This window comes from Ornithodoros turicata, chromosome 6 (genome assembly GCF_037126465.1).
Source record: "Ornithodoros turicata isolate Travis chromosome 6, ASM3712646v1, whole genome shotgun sequence".
Classification (NCBI taxonomy): Eukaryota; Metazoa; Arthropoda; class Arachnida; order Ixodida; family Argasidae; genus Ornithodoros; species Ornithodoros turicata.
Genome location: NC_088206.1, coordinates 60,907,238 through 60,925,111, shown reverse-complemented (window position 1 = coordinate 60,925,111; position 17,874 = coordinate 60,907,238). Strand labels below are relative to the sequence as shown.

Here is a 17,874-nt window from a genome sequence, read left to right as displayed (position 1 = left end):
GCCGATATTTCGAACAGAGACTGTTCTGTTTCCTCTGTTCTTCTCCCCAGAAGAAGAACAGTCTCTGTTCGAAATATCGGCGGCTTCTGTCCTGAGGCAACTCCCTTCCTACCTCAAAGACAAGGACGACAGGAATGGAGAACCCGACTGTTACTCGCAACTAAAAAAAATATTTAAACTGTGTACAGGTGTGTGTTACAAGGTTACTTTATTTTATTAATTTATTAACTAACTAACTAACTAACCAAACTGTGTACCTCGAGTAGTTTCGTTTTAGCTCCGAGCAGCTGGTAGGTCCATTTGTCCCGTCCTTGTCTCTGAGCTGCTTGGCACGTTACGTACCCTAGGACATTCACCAGCTCGACAAGAGCAACGACTTCCCCAGCTGATACACCTTGTACATCGTAGCGCGTCTCAAGACACCTCATATGGCATTCCACCTGGTGATTACAGCTCGAGCGAGACTCCAATCTTTCGTCGGTAATAAATAAAGTGAAAGCTCGCGTAGACACAAAATCCAAACGGGGCTCCAAGCACGTCCGGCTTTGGTGCCTCTTCTCCTAAACACGTATTAAATTCCCCCTCGTAAGCCAAACAGGCCACTCAAACTGGTTACAAAGTTCGACTTTGCATCTCCTCCGTTCTTCGATATACTTTCTTCTCCTTCTGCCTTGATGCGCACTTTTCTTACTCTCCGTCTCGGGGAACATACACACCTCAAGTGAGCCTCGGCCATCTGGCGCTGGGTTTACCATGCACCCTCTCCAAACAAAGCGCGTCCATTTCTGTTTACTTATTTACTTTTTTTTTCTTCTGAGCTCAGTGCAGAAGCTCGTTCGTGTACCACGTTTGCTTGAAAGCTATTTATGCGCTATAGTATTCGATGCAAGCGCATTGCGCCTTAAGTCAGCAATACCCCTGTCAGAAGACAAGCCCAAAGGCTTTTGGGGAATTGGCCTTTCCGAAGGAATGATCTTTGACACACACTGTCAGACGGCAGCGTTGAAGCCCTTTTTAAAAATTGTCCGTTGCGCCCAACGGAACTCCCCAACGGCCTTTGCGATTCGAAACGGCAACTTCTTGACAACAGCATCCGACCACATCGCTTATTACAATGGTCAAGCGAAAGATAAGACATCTAAATGTGACAGGAAGAGTCCGGGTGCAGATTATAACCACGTTGGCAAGGTTTTTGGTCAGATGACAACTTCAGCATATGGGGGTACAGAATCAAACAGAAACGAACTATAGATGGCGCTAAGAGCCGACAACAAGATGCTCTTTTACGGCTGGTCTGGCAGGGGATACCTCATAATGGCCATTTCAAAATCGGAAGCCTCTTTGGTTAACTGTCATTTAGAATACTGTCTGACAGGCGTATAAGCCACCTAGAATATGGTTCGCAGATCACAGTGTAGGCGCAGGTCGAGCGCGTGCACAGTGCCCATGCTAACAGAAAATCTAAACACTGACCCGCCAGTCAGTCACTTCTAATGATCCTTTCTAGGGCTACCTATAGGAACCTTAGAAAGTGAAAACTCCAGCGCTCTGGTGAAGGGAGATGTACTGGGATCAGTCCAGGAGAAGGACGGTGTCTGTTCGAAACATCCGAAACTCATGAAAATACCGTACGAATTCCGTAGCCTATATAGAATCACGGATCGTAGAAAAGTATACGGTTCAGACACATGAGCGTCCTCTGCTAACCGTTGCCGAACCATTTTCATGAAGCGTTAGCAGGCACCTCACTGCTGCGAATACGCTTATCTCCGTGCACGCACGCAGCGTCTTCGTTGGTACCACATGAATTCTTCCACGTCCAAGTTCATCTGGACTGACATCGTAGCTATTAACGGATGTGTTAGCGTTACGGTGAATTTTTTTTTTTCCATGTTGAAATGCGAAGACAGCTGCCGCGAGCACTCAGCGACATCATGGCTCCCGGCGCCCAAAGCAGGAAACATAATAAGGACGTTTGCGTAAATGTGCTTATGCAACATGTTAAGTTGTGCCATCATAACGCTGACAGAGGTTGTAGTCGAGGGCACCTTTAAAACAGGCATAAGAGTAACACGTTGGTCGCCAGCTCACAGCACACGACGTGTAGCCTGGTACAGCCTAGCTGACGGTCGATAGTTCCACCCGTCCCTTTCGGAAAACCACTGGACCACAGGGATCGACAGGAATGGAGGGTGCTGCCGGCCGGAATGATACATTCTAGATCATTTTCTACATGTTGCGAGCATGAATGGCTCTAGGTCCCCGTCTACAACAGATACCAGATGGAACTGCGCAGCCACTTAGACTGGCCTTCCCTCTCTCCCTAAGAAAACTGAAACCAAGTAGCTTGTTGTTTCTGGCATAAATGGCACTAAGCCAAGAACGACGGGATCTAGTATAGAGAGATACGTTATATGGGATGCTACAAATTGTGAAAAAGAACTGATTGCTGGCGGAAACGGACAGAAGCATCAGCCAGAGGGTTGCCACGACATACCGCGCATGTTCTTTAATACTGGAAGCATAAAGTAGCCACTAGTCATCGCTGTACAAATGATAGGGTTCTCTACATTCAGACGAAGTCCAATGACATGTATATACACATTCATCATCTTAAAATAAAGTTGTTGCTGTTGTTGTTTGTATACAGAATGGCGGAAAATATGGCGAACCAGCACAATGCTGACGCCTTGAAACATACCAAATTGCATAACTGTCTTCTTTCTGTTGCAAATTCCATAAGTCTAACGTGAGGTCCAACATGAATGTATATTGTGTGGTATGCGTATATACAGGGTGTTTCAGTTCAATCCCCGCGCTACATAATTCGCGAACGGATGCACCAATCGAAGAGCTTTCTTTTTTACAAGTATCTGTCCGATACCACCTACAAGCTGCGCACCGTTTGAATGAGTGGGAGGCGCTCATTGTTTAAATAAAAATTCAAATGTGTTTCGTGAAAAAAAAAAACTATTTCTAAAGCACGGCGCCGTTGGTATTAAAATGGGTACTACCCGTTTTTGGGACCTTCAGTCGACACCTCTTAGAGGAAAATCTGCCAACGAAGCGGGTGATTTGTTGCAGTAATTAATTGGATTCGGTTTACATATTTTTTGTCGCGGCTGGTCACGGTGAAGCGCAAAAGGACGCTCTTCCACTCCCTTATCCGCCAATGAATTATACTTCCTTACACCAATGAATAACGTCATTTTGCGCTTCGCCGCGACCAGCCGCGACAAAAATATGTATTCCGAAACCAATTAATTACTGCAGCAAATGACCCGCTTCGGTGGCAGATTTTTCTCAAAAAGGTGTCCACTGAAGGCCCCAAATGAGGTAGTACTCATTTCAGTGCCAACAGCGCCCTGCTTTAGAAGTTATCTTTTTTCACGGAATTCATTCGAATTTGTATTTAAATAATGAGCGCCTCGCACACATTCACACGGTGCGCAGCGTGTAGATGGTATCGGACAGATACTTGTAAAAAAGAAAGTTCTTCGATTGGTGCACCCATTCGCGAATTATTTAGCCCGGGGACTTAACTGAAACACCCTGTATGTGTCACTAAGTGGTGACTTCATTTTCCTTAAGATTTTTAAGCGTTTACTGACAAACTCCATATATTGTACGTGAAACGGGTGTTTTCATACTGTGCATTCCACAAACGATATTCCAGAAGCGATCCACCGAATGACATCAAGATTATTTTCCATCTCATAATTTCCACTATGGTACACTCTAAAAACAGAACTTCACCGCATAGCACGCTGTGCTCCAACAATTGCCAAGAATGATAGGGTTATCGATTCTGATTCGAAGGGAGAGGGGGGCGTATGCCTTTTTGTGGCAATTTTCATGTATCCAAATTGTCACAAAAAGGCGTACGCCCACCTCCCTCTTCGAATCAGAAGCGATAACCATATCGTTTGCGGCAATGGTTGGCGCACAGAGTGCAATGCGGTGAAGTTCCGTTTTTAGAGTGTACACTCTTAAAAATGAACTAAACCGCTGAACTTTGACGCTGGGGTATACACTAGTATTCCAGCGAGGGTGCTGATGGCCAGAGTCTTATTTTTACCCACGGAGAGTGTTCTCTCCCCTCCTTATATTTCTTGCAATATTTTCGCCTCACACGAGTCCTTTAAAGTTAATGGCGAAATTCCAAGTGCCTACTCAACTACGTAAAGGGATATAATTTCCTCCTGATCAACGTCAAAGCCGCTCGAATGCTGTAACTGTCCAATCACGGCACTTCTCTGTTTGGGCTATGTGTTATCAGTGCTTTATTTTCCTTCGTCCTTTTTCTTTTGTTTCTTGAAGCATCTTGCCGCCCTCTCTAGGTATATCACAAGTATCTTGTATCTATAGGGTTACCACGTGTCCAGATTTCACCTGGACAGTTCGGAAATTGTAGTCTTCTGTTCGGTGTCCGGGTGAGGTCCGGGTGTCACGAAATGTTCGGAAACGGCGAAGGCAAAAACAGATGTGACGATAATGTTCTTCTTCTACATCACCGTTAAGCTTAGAAAAATGCGCGAAATTAACACGTGGATACGCAAATTTAACTTCACCATGACCTGCTCAGCTTTTTCGCGTAAAGCACACCACTGCCTTCTGGAGGCACCAAAGTCGAACAAGACAAACCTAAGTTGTACCACATCACACACGGAGTTCGGTAACTGCCGCAGACAGAGGTTGCAATCAACGAATTCATTGAATGCGACGAACCCAAGGTAATCGAGTAATATCAACACTACAATGGAGCCTTGGCTGTATAGTGTCATGTACAAGCAGACGGTGAAAACGATAACGCGGCCTCAGCAGGAGCATACAACAGGAAATCGCAGCTGCAGTGCAGTGTCACATACGGCGACGAAGCACTGTCACCCTTTTCACGTATTCCAGGTACGCACATGTCTGGAGAATGAGCGTTGCACTGTTCCGAGCCGATATTGATTGTGTACTACAACAACGTTCCCCCCCGTATACAAATGCGCCTCGCGACAATGCTTTGTACATATATAAGAGACATCGTATTATACGACTACAATACGTGCTTCGTATTGAGAATCGTGGCTGTTAAGAGGAGAAAGGGAAACTTCCTTTGCCTGTGAGATATTCTTAAAATGCTCGTCGTATACGTTTCACGCATTTCAACGCGGTTCCGACACAGCCTCATTGTATTGTTATTAGCACACCGAAAGTATAATAGTGACCGCAGTGGTCACGCTACCCATTTGACTAGGTAACGTAGATGGTGGTGGTGGTGGTGGTGGTGGCGAAAGGACTCGCCGTTGTCGGCCTCACAGAGGTGGGCAACGTCACGACTGATGCCCTGGAGAATGTGCGTCCTGGGCCAACTTCTAAGGGAACTGTGCCGACATATGTCTGACGGGTCTGAAACCCGTCTGAGGAAAGCCCTGGAAAAACCCAGACAGCACAGCCGGCACCGGGATTCGAACCTAGGTACCTCCGGGTCACTTTAAGCTATCCACTATACTTGCAGGTTGACCATTGGGAAGGTGGGTTTGAATTCTCGGCGTAAAACAAGTACTTCAGACATAGCAGCGCATTGAAACAGGGACGGGACGTCAATGAATGCTGAATCCACAAATAAAACACTTACTTACTGCGCTTCAATGCGCTGATACAGCTATGTCAAAAGTCTACCAACTACCGAGCTTTGCACACTGGTTCATTCAATAAGTATACTCTCCGACTGAAAATAGTGGATAATCCAGCGCACAATGCCCGACCACATGGCTTACAAAACGATGACTTTCCCCACGAACATGAAATGCAGGTTCCTTGTTGAATTGGAGTTCAATTTCAGTTTGCCGAACGCTTCAGAGTACCTCGGCATAGCAAATCTTTGCTCATGTGTTGACCAGTATCTGCGACACCTTGAACAGGAGGAGGCAGGTCAAGACCTGATCAATGGGTCATCATATGAATTAAAAAGTCGGCGTGGTCAGTAGCTGCAGTCCATCACCCTGAACAATGATGATAATGAAATTATCGCCTGCACTCGGACAAAGCGCAGCGTCACGGCATGGTTGTACGCCTCAGGCACCTTCGACGACGCGGTGGAAAAAGAACAGAACGAAGACGTGTTCTGCCGAGTCTGGAGCGACGCTTGGTGTCGCACGTTGAAGGTGAAAGAAGGTGGACTGTGCACACGGCACCAGAAAGTGCATAACCGGATTGGTTATGCATTTTCAGTTGGGTTAACTGACCATCTTCTTGGACGTGAGCAGAATCGTATGCCCCAAGCGTTTCTAGCGCCTGTAACTCCTATAACTCGTTCATCGCGGGCGTGTGGGAAGACAAGTGAGGCTAAACCATCTGGGATATTGTTGAGTTGATATAGCCAGAGTTCCCAGGAATCCAAATACGTGGCACCACTGTAACCGTCGATGAGATGCAGTTGCAGGGCAGGTCTCATGATATTGTTACGAAGACGACGACGGTGTCGGCAGGGACGGGCGCGTGTCACGCACGACCATTCTCATTCTGCTCATTTAACCATTGCCATCATCACGCTGTGCTGCCCGTATCATTTGGTGGAGGTGCGGGCTATCCTCCTTCGCAAGCGCTCTTGTCGTGGCCATCGACGCCCCAGCCCCGACCTTATGACGAGACGACGACGCCCAGAAGATGCCGAAAGCCCCGAAGATGCCCCCAGCCTCGAAGACGCCCAACGACGCCCGCGACGACAGCGCTCAGTGGAGGATACCCACGGCCCCGACCCTGTGGAGGCAGCACAGCGTCATTCCACCATCGTCCCATCGTCGCCCACCCGTCCATCTTTCGAACGTCACCGCATCGAGCCATTCCCATCATCGACCACACCGTCGCCTCGCTCTTCGTCGAGTACATCTATTGTGCCCCCGGCAGCATGGCATTCTTCATCTATAGTGTCCCGGAGGTCACGCCTCGGGGAGGGGGGCAATGTTACGAGGACGACGACGGTGTCGGCAGGGACGGGCGCGTGTCACGCACGACCATTCTCATTCTGCTCATTTAACCATTGCCATCATCACGCTGTGCTGCCCGTATCAATATTACAAACAGACGGTTCGACGTCAGCACTCGAGAACACACGCGAAGCCAAGGAGTCACTTTATGAAGCTCAAGGTGTTCCAACAGAAAGTTGACGTGTACTATACGACAGTGGAGCGGCAAAATGGTAATAGACAATTGAGATAGTATATTCCAGAGCCCTGCCTTGTCGTTCTCAAAAGAACCATGCAGAAGCGATGAAGAGATGTCTTGCAAGACTTCCCAGCAGCTCCGAAGGTGAATGGCACTTGCATTCCGAATGGAAGGTATCGCTTGCCTCAATAACTACTCAGTGACTGCACATTCATGACATTCAAGTCAAGACGGGAAAGAAGTTCGTATAGACGGACAAGATGCAACACTTGTGTGGCACCGTCTTGTGAAGCTTTGCGTGTCGCACGAGATGGCGCCACAGAACGCAGGAAGACAATAGAACGAAACTGGTTCTAGCATCCACGTGTAAGCCCAGCTTCAGAGTACAGTATGCTGACATAGGTATATATATGGCTCTTGTGATGCCTGGCAGAACCGAAGACGTTCAGCTGACATCAGCTGACGAAGACGGTATATACCTGAGACGTTGCGAGTGCTAACTCTTACGAATTCCAACATGCATCTCAGGCATCTCGTATAGCCTCCATGTCGACACCTGGTGCACTGCCGCTTTTCTAACTTTATTATCGCGACTCAGAATTCCAGGTTTCGTGTGGTAGAAAATGTTTGAGGCGCGCAAGTGACTTGAGAAAGGTGCTTCTTCTGGATGAGTATAGCCGAACATCTCGCTACCCATCCCAAATAATGTTAGGCCACTTAAAAATACACACGCGATCTGATCTGCCCGCGTTCAAATCGAGTCTAATCCAACGTGTTGAAAGCATGCCTTGCTTCCTTCTTTGGCCCATGACCATTCCCGTTCGGGGGTTTAGCCGAAGATCTCGGGATAGGCTGTTTGCTCTCGTCAGGGACCTTAATCTAGCCTCTTCTTCTTCTTTTCCTGCGTTTTCGTGCATCCTCCTTTTCGTAATATTCTCGTTTTGCACCAGGTATGGCAATTATAAAACCGTATATACATGATAGTATACGCTTACAGGTACTGTAAAACAGCACGTATACAATTTTATACTGCTGGCTCATTTGGCATAGTCTGGGTGCTCAGTATACAAACGCCACAAATTTCGTTCAAATCCACCTCGTATTTTTTTTAGAAAATTCAGATTTAATATTCCGGGCAACCCTGTCTATAAGACCCGACACGAACATCATCATGAACTCCGCAGTTCCCGCCATGCAGGGCGGCGAACGTAAACATGCCAATAACAATGGGAGTATACATCGACATCTGTGGCCGGCTACCATCATACCAACCCGTCCATGTGGGAGGTGATTAGAGACCTACCCTGAGGCTCTTAACGAAGAGCCCGCCCTGTCTCAAAAGGGCTAAGGAACAGGAACTACCTAACTAATTAACCACGCCAGTTCGCCGGACGTGGTGCGTTTTTGCGTAGGTGACTCTCATGATGAATCTGCAAACAGTTATGTTACACATTTCCACGATGTACCAATGCTCTTGCATATTGAGAGCACATATGTCAGGAACTATCTCGTTTGAACAAACTTTTCAAAGGAAGTTCAAGAAGCCGGCTACTTAGCCCATGACTTAGCCGATAGAGGGTTGGGGGACATGTAACACTGTTGCTCGACGAATGGGCGATTGTTTCCCACCAGGCGTCGCTCCGCTTCTTTTCACCGCAATTTCAGTCATGATTCAAAAGTATTTAGTTTTCTGTCGCACATAAAATTTGCAGTGTGCGTTTCTTTCGGAATAAGCTTTCAAATGCCGCCGCCAATATTAAAGGGAGACTCCGGGACAATCCGAAACTATTAAACTATTATAATGGCTGTTATGCTAATGACTATTATAATTAGTTCGATACATTCTTCCGAAATGAGAAATAAAGTTTGCTTGGCAGTCGAGGAATCGTTAGTTGCCAAAAGAGCTGGGAAGCTGAAAACGAAACTAAAACTTCTGAAGGTTCCCTCTCCTACCTCTTGTACCATGCGTGACGTCACCGGTATAGTCTCGTGTGGGCCACCGACTGTTTTTCAGGCACGTGCTTTGTAACTTCTTCCTCCCACGTGGATGACCAGTCATCTGCCTCCTCGATTTCGTTCTAAAATATTCGCCAGCGGTAAAAACAAAACTTACAGAAAGCCGCACACGAGGAATACTGGTGAGGTGAAGCCCAGTGTTGCTGGACTGCTTGTTCGTGGAGGAGCGCCTAATCGCTCAAAGGAACACATTCCTTTTCTAATTATCTGTGCCACTTGGGTGTAAGAAATTGTATTCACTGAGAACGGTACGGATTTTTTTTTTCTTGTGTGTGTGTGTGTGTGTGTGTGTGTTATCGCCGCGAGGCAACTGTGGCTATGAGTGGCATACAGACGTGGACAAATGGAGAGAGGGCAGCAGGAAGGAGTGGCGGACATGGGGTTAGTGTTTGACCTGGGCAGACTTCAGGGGGAATTGTGCCGGCATTTGTCTGAAGGTAGGGATTGATCTCGCACTGTTACCTCAACACGTTTTTGTTGAGGAGCCTCCCTTTAACAGCTTGCCTGCCGCTTCATAGTACCTTTAACACATCACCACACTTGTAGATGAACTACACGGCTTCCCCGTTCGACGCATCTTCAGATGAAGTCGCGAGCAAATTGCCCATCCCCCAAAAATAGGCTCGTGACCAGAGTCCCAAGAAAATCGCTTACACCATGGAGCTTGTACGCTCTTAAACTTTTCTTTACCACTTTCACGGAGCTTACTTTCGGGCACCACACAGCATCTGCATAGCACCTACACAAGGCTTCAGACAACACTACAGATTTAAACCCACGAAAAGATATTGATAGCTTGGTCCACTGGTGTAACATTAATCTATTAAGTTTAAACCCGAGCAAGACGGTCTGTACGACACTTCGCTCACCCCCCAGCGACAGTTAGTTTTTTTCCCCTTCACTATTTTTGCAAGACACACCGCTAATGTTTCATGATGAAGCAAAATTTCTTGGCATTAACTTAGATCCACATCAACGATTTCAATCACACATCAGGAAATTTCTCAGAAAATTTCATACGGTATCAGTACCCTCATAAAGGAAGGCAATACTTTTCCCCCTTTCAGTCCTCCTGAATTTGTATTACGCATTTATGCATTCTCATATTGCCTATTGTGCCCATGGGGCGTGACGTATACGTCCCACTTACACTCCTTACAAGTATTGCGAAATCGAACTATAAGAATATTTTTTGATATGTCATACCAACCGCATACAGTACATCGAATATAATGTTCAGTTCCGGCATACTTAATGTGCAGCAACTGATTTCTTACAGCGTACTAAATATAACTTACACTTTTCTTATAGCTCGTACTGTCTCACCGGTGCTGAATTACTCTGAGCTTTTGACTACTACAGATTTACTCGAGCAGGAACAGTGGCCATACTTAATTTACCCGTCACTAAAACTAATCTCGGAAAGCTGTCGTTTCTTTTTCTTAGCGTTTCAGATTGGAATCTTACCAGAGTTAAACTGCTGTGTGAATTTACCCTTGTTCAAAACAAATATTAAGCACTAAAGCTTTCCTTTATACACAATTCCACTGTTGTACATATACTAGTTCGTTTGTACTATTGCGGAGCTATTGTAGTTTGTACTATTGTAGTACTATACAGTTTGTGTTATTCTAGTAGCTGTAGTACTCCTTTTTTTTTTTTATCATGGTTATCATTTTCTGCTCACGTGAATCTGTGTAACATATTATTCTGCGTTGTTATCAGGGATGATCCTTCGGAAAAGGATTATGCTCGTCTGGGTCCTCATATGTATCATGATGTTCATTATCTTCATCTCAGAATAAACCTCAACTTCAACGAGTGTCACAAAAAGGAGTTCCCCTCCCGTTTCAAGAAAGCAAGATGATCACGATCAGGATGACTACATAGTCCAAATCTCTTAATTAGGTTGCTGTAAATTCATGCCCGTAGTGTTGTCTACAAATAGTACACATATACGTAGCTCGTTGGGTCATGTTCAGTGGCGGTCCCAAGGGGGGGGGGGGGGGGGCGGTCGCCCGAATCAGAACCAGATTCACTCTTCGAATCAGAAGCGACATAACCCTACACTCTTAAAAATGAACTTCACCGCATAGCACCAGAGGCGGAGAGTTTTCATTTTCCCAGGGGGGCCAAGGGCTCACCGCGAAATAAGTACTCTGGCGGGGGGGGGGGGGGGGGATATGTTTATTAAGATAAAAAGAAAGGTAAGCCAGATGGATGTCGTTGTTGTATTCCAAAAAGAAAAAGAGTGAAATGGGGAAGACAAAAAAAGCAAAGAAAAAAGAAAGCAAAAGAAAACAAAAAGAAGGAAAGTAAAAATGAAGAACACAAAACTAAAGCTGAAGAATCACACACTCTGGCGGGATCTTATGATGTATGCAGAACTGGTATAAAAATAAGAGAAAGGAAGAACAGAAAAAAGAAAAAACAGAGAGAACGTAAACAGTGAACATGTGCACAACTGAAGGCATTACGCCTTTGAAAACTGACTGCAAAAGGAACAAAATGCATTGAATCCTCGGTGTTTGACCCGAAATGCGCGCAATATTATGAATATGGTCAATGAAATGGAGCAGCGGGAGTTGAACCCGCTCCCAACGGATATGCGTTCCGAAGATTCTACCGTTACACCTCACTGGCAGCTGCTGGTACCTTTCCGACTGCTTCGTTTCTGATTGCTTTGGGCGAAATTCAGGCTATGTGTTGTGTCATCCTCTGTGTTTCTTCGCCTCACTTTCTACTGTGATAATGAGTATGGTGGGCGGATACATATTTTACAAATTGCAAGATGCATTTTTTGGGTTGGTGTCTCTTCGCTCTTTTGACCCGGGCGCGCCGAGCCCCAAAGGTTGGTGTCAGTCTCTTAGCGGGACTTCCCGGGGGAGGCGGCGCCCCCCCTAGTTCATGTTCCGGGGGGGGGGGCAAGGGCCCCCGCCCCCCCCCCCCCCCCCCCCCCCCACAGTCGGCGCCTATGCATAGCACGCTCCTAGCCAACCATCATCTCGAATCATATTGTTATCTGCCCTAGTTTGTTGAAAACGGGAGGCGTACGCCATTTTGTGACACTTATGCTGTTCATAATTGTCACAAAAAAGGCGTACGCCTCCCGTTTTCAACAAATCAGGGCAGAAAACGATATCATTCGAGATTATGATTGGCTAGGAGCGTGCTATGTGGTGAAGTTCATTTTAAAGAGTGCATCGTTCGTGGCCATGGTTGGCGCAGAGCGTGCTATGCAGTGAAGTTCAGTTTTTAGAGTGTAGGAATGTGCTATGAGGTGAAGTATTCTTTTCAGATCAATGGAGGTGTACCTGAAGAGGACGGTGTCAGCAAACTAATGTCAGTGCGTTTCATGAGCCGTAAACTCTCCCCTCGAACTGAGGAGGGTGCGTGACACCACGTATAACGCGATAGCATCGCCAACGGGACGCGACACAAGAATCAAGACGTGACTTTGAAAAAGAAGTAGATTCCGTTTCTCCGTAGACCCGGTATATAATATATGTTTCATTATTATCCGCGAATCAGGCGGATTCCGCAAATCCGGATTCCAGTGGAGGGGGGTCAGTCGTGGATTAGCCATTTTTTGTGTGCCGTCATCCGGATATGGTACCGACATGTAGACACGATGCTCAAATCGGATTAAACCGAACGCACGTGCGCCTTTACTGGAGGCCTTCACGAAACGTGGATTTACATTTTGCACAATGTGCGCAACTGTATAGTCTCGGCAAATATGGGGGAAAACACGACATCGGAGAATAGTTATGAATGCAGAGCAGGATTACCCATTATGGATATTATGAATCGGGAACCGGCTACGTGCGGTTGGATAAGTACAAAGCTGATGAAGGTACGCCAGTCACGAAAGGTATATACTTGTTCATCAGTGACCGTGGAGGATTAAGTATTTTGCAACCATGTATAAGTATCATAGCTATCAATAGGTTGTAAGGGGAAGAAGACGAGGAGATGGAATAGAACGTTCTAGCTGGTTTCTGTGTTTGTGGGGGCGTGGGGAGAGGATATTTGGAACAACAGACCAGGGAACGTCACATAAGTTATCTGTATTAGCACTGTAGTTCTGCTGAGAAGTGCTGTGCAGTTTAAAGGTAACAAAACAGTTGTGCCAGGAGTATATACGAGTGATATTGTCACACAGCGAACATTTCATGAATCAAGTACGTATTTCACAAAAAAATTACGTACGATCTAACGTACAACATTTAGTGCAACTTTTTTTTTTTTCTTAAACCAGACTAGATGTGTATTGCCTACATTTGTAGTTATTAGTGATCAAAGGTATCTCAAACATTCCTCATTTCTGCAATGCAAGAAGCGCATGTTCGTGGAATATGTCCCTCGTTCGCTCTGTCTCTTTTTCACAACTTCGCTATACCGCCGGTACTTGAATGTCGACCTTCCATGAGACAAACTGTTGGACTGCGTCAAGGCTTTTCATTCCATTGCTCAACGTTCCGCTCACTTCTTTCTGAATGCACGCCGTTTTGTTCGAACACACACTTGAAACAGAGCTTAACCACCTGGCACGCTGAATGTAAACTAGTCCCCGAAATGGTATGGTTACATCCCCAGATTATAATTATATTATTATAACCCGTAGACGCACGGCTCTCTGTAAAGTCGGTCCGGGTAATATGCCGCCAAACCGGCAGGCAGGCCGCTCGACAATAGAGTACCAGGTATCCATAGATTCACTCTCACGCAAAAAAAAAAAAAAAATTGTGACAGTTTACGTAGCTGCGTAAACGTCACAAAGAGATACTCCTCCTCCTCCTGTTTTCACTAAATCAGGATGATGGTTGGCTATGCGTGTGTTATACAGTGAAGTTCTCTCTGCAAAAGCGACAATTATTATCATTCTATACAGTGCACTCTGTGCCTTGAGCCTGTTAGGTAGTGAAGTCCTGTTCTGAGAACGTCGGATCGGATGAATTCGGATTCGATTCGTCTCGAGAGCAGTGCTAGCGATTATGCACCCATATATACCGCGCGCGCGTAAAAGCGTTTGAGTTATAGGATGTATGCTCAGTGATGGACGGGACATACCTGAAGTAAGGATGGTACCCCTGTGAAGACACGTGCAGGTCCATGGGAAGAGCGCCGTACCCGTCCGCCATCGGATGATGGTGTTGCATGGTGAACGTGCAGCTGCTGCACGCGTTGACGCTGTGCAGTCACTAACTGCAAGGAAATACGACAGTGAGGAATTCGTTGTCATGTCCTCAGGGAACCACAAGCAAACTCTTGAAATAGTATTTCACAACAATCATAATCCCGAATAACATCGTTCTTTAACACCTGTTGTGTTAAACGGGAAGCGTACGCCTTTTTGTATATGCGTAGTAGCGTTGATTTTCACAAAAAGGCGTTTCCACAAACCAGGAGTGACAGCGGTATCAGTCTGTGCAATGGTTAGCTTTCATGATCCCAAGCAGCAGAACAACTTGGTTCAATATTGGGCCAATATTGGCTATATTGGCCCAATATTGGTCCCATGTTGGTCCACACTCTAAAAACAGAACTTCACCGCATAGCACGCTGTGCGCCAACCATAGCCACGAATGATAGGGTTATCGCTTCTGATTCGAAAAGAGATGTGGGCGTACGCCTTTTTGTGGCAATTTAGATATACGAAAATTGCCACATAAAGACGTACGCCCCTCTCGCTTTGAATCAGGAGCGATAACCCTATCATTCTTGGCAACGGTTGGCACATAGCGTGCTATGCAGAGAAGTGCTGTCTTGAGAGTGCAGTATTGGTCCTATACTGGGTCGACATTGCCAATATCGGCCTGATATTGGGTCATGATGTTGTGCTTCTTGGGAAAGTTTTGTGTTTGGGGTACAGATAGCAAATTCTGTTTCGTAAACGTGTACTTGTTTCACCGTGGTCACATTCCTTTGAGGTTCCCACGCGTGATAATATCGCAAGGATCTATAAGGTGATGGTGGTGGTGGTGGTGACGAAACCGGCTTTCCGTTGCAAGGATTTAAGGCTTCTCTAACACGCTTTGAAACGTCGAATTAGCATGCTCTCGCGATGTCAAGTGGACCCTCAAAGAATTTACTTCAAAGCCATCACTAAACTGTGCATTCGAACAATTCAGTTACTAAACCATGCGTTATCAAGCGCAGCATGTGTACCAAGGAAGAGTTCGTTTTTACATGCAACACGATGCACGCTGCATGCACAGACGAACCTCGGACTGTGGCATGTCTTCGTGAACTGCTCTGTCACTCAACTGGAAAGGCTGGCGCAGGGATAGACGGGAAAAGACGGCTAATCACACGAGACAGCACTGAAGTTTATTGACAAGGACCATTTCTTAAAAACCCTCAAAATCTTCAAAAACACCGCTCCCTTCACTTATAGGCCACTGCGCTGCAGCCTTTCCAGTTTTATTAAAAAGCGATAAAAACCGGGCTGTTTGGTCGTACATTTTAAAAGCGTTTGAGTTCCAGTTGAATCATGAATCAACGAGCCAAGTCTGCATTGCTCTGTCAGCTTCAAAAAGGAGTTCTCGCAGGTACAAAAACAGTATCTTGCGATATAATTTTCCTGATATCGGGAGAGTGATGTGAGAGGATGTGAGTGTAAACTCTTGTTCGAAAATATGCACTTCGATAACCTTCTGCTTAGGTATGCGTGTGATCCCTTTCAGATTCCCTTCTTTCCAGAAACATTACCACCAAATGTTGCACACGAATTAACGATACATGAAAACAAGAAAGAACAAATGAATGAGGGAAGGAAAGAAAAAAAGAAGAAACAAGATGAACGAGACGTTGCACACGTTTCTTTCATTTTATTTCTTTGTCCCACCCCCCTCATTAGACTGTAGACATAGTCAGTAGACTGTCGCGAGGGAAGGCAAAAGAACTTCTTTCCCGCACAAACCAAAAGCGGAACTTCATCGCATAGCACGTTCTGCGCCAACTATTGCTTCGAATGGCAGTTGTCGCTTCTGATTTGAGGATTGATTTGCGGCAATTAGCATGCATCAAAACTGCCACAAAAAGGCGTACGTCACTAACTTCCAACGTTTCATGAAAGAGAGACAGTTCTATATGGCGGTTTGCTCCGAGCGTGTTATGCGGTGAAGTTATCTTAAAGAGTACAAGTCATGTGGAATTATCGATATGTCCAAGTTGATCGATTTTTTTATTTGCTTTTCGAGCGGCACTTTGCTATACAAACGTCCGACCATCCACATGCACATGTGCGTTTTTCACCAAGAAGCTTTCTCTTTGTTCCAGTACGTTGTTGTGTTCTAACAGGTTTTGACAGAACGGTAAGATATTTCCCTACCTTTTCGCTCTATTCCACCTCATCAATATCGAACCCACAGTTTGTGATATAAGCTACGTTATACGATGTAGATATTTTTAAAAAAAACTGCGGTTGCAAAGACAATGGGAAGAAGTCACAGTAACTGTAGGCTATCAAAAAGAAAGAAAAACTGAGGAGTAACGGATATTTTCTGCAAATATCCATTTTCCCTTTTCAGTTTTTTTTTTCTTTTTTTTTTTGCATACCAACAAGATCACTGTGGCACTGAATTAGCACCTACTTTTGACTGGCCGCACAGCGTTCGCATTTACCGTCTTTTTCTACAAAAGTAATGTATGTTTGCATCATGACTAATGAGTGATCGCGGTATGATTCTCTAGAATGTGTTATGTGTTGTTCTTTACATATATATATATAAAGAGTGTAGCATGATGCAGTATATTTGAAAGAGACACTGTGAGGCCTGAAAACTCATCTCCATACATCGCGCAACGCTACATGCAGACAAGGCCACCGGAATAAACAAGAGCACCTTCCCCGCACATATTTTGCTTCCCCAAAAACAAAGACGTTTACCTCACGTGAACCCTCTCACTCTCGACGCCTCCGACGTTTACGAAGCACATCGCACTCCACATCCGACGCCGTCGAGATCATAGTCGACGACGTCGTCATTGCCAGCCACCGCTGACGCCGCCGAATTTCCGCCGTCGACAACAAATCCTCACGACACCAAACAAAAAACAGAGAAAGCTCCACTTCTTTTCCACCACTCAAACCAAACCACACAGCTACCTCGAACCTTTTTGCTTCTTCAAACCACGAAGATATGAGACATTCCAACAGCACACCACACGGGGAAGAAAAAAAAACTGAACCAAAATAACTTGCACGCGGCTGCGCGAGCTCGCGCGCTCACACGGGATAGACAACCGATCACACAGACCGAATACTCCTCGCGTGCGAACTTCGCGAAGGACGGTCGAGCGAAGACGAGAAAAAAAAAGTAAAAGGGACAAAAAAAATAGAGAAAGAAACACCAGCGAGTGCGTGAAGAGGAAGGGAAAGAGAGAGGGAGAAAAGGGGGGGGAAAGCCAACACTGTAGCCCGCACGCGTTGGAACTGCGTTGGGCGTTCGACGTTACGAACGTCGCGACGCTCCCTCGTTTGCGCCGCGAGCGGGATCAGCCAAGGGGAGGTTGAGAGGAGAGACTCCGCCCTCCTGCGGCAACCGAGGGAGGAGGGTACGAGTTTTCTCCGCGAGGTTTTGCTGGGACGCGCCGCCGACAGTGCGAGTTCGGGATCAGGTTGCTGTTGCTCCAAGTGACACGAGCGCACGCAGTCAGTCGTTCGTGTGATTTGAAAAAATAAAAAAAGAAGAGGAG

General features: G+C 46.0%; 1 protein-coding gene across 6 annotated transcripts in view; it reads right to left on the bottom strand.

Moving 5' to 3' along the window:
* The window catches only part of LOC135396876 (protein trachealess-like), a 227,171-nt gene extending 209,514 nt beyond the window's left edge, over positions 1-17,657 (bottom strand). For 3 of the 6 annotated variants that reach the window (XM_064628087.1, XM_064628090.1, XM_064628088.1), the window contains exons 1-2: positions 17,066-17,656; positions 14,245-14,379 (exon numbers count right to left, since the gene is read on the bottom strand). In XM_064628087.1, coding sequence (XP_064484157.1) covers positions 14,245-14,333 — 89 coding nt within the window. In that variant the 5' untranslated portion in view covers positions 14,334-14,379; positions 17,066-17,656. Of the gene's footprint in view, positions 1-14,244; positions 14,380-17,065 lie in introns of all 6 variants that reach the window. The other 3 variants (XM_064628092.1, XM_064628093.1, XM_064628094.1) reach the window with 2 other exon arrangements.
* Between the last annotated feature and the right edge of the window lie 217 nt (positions 17,658-17,874).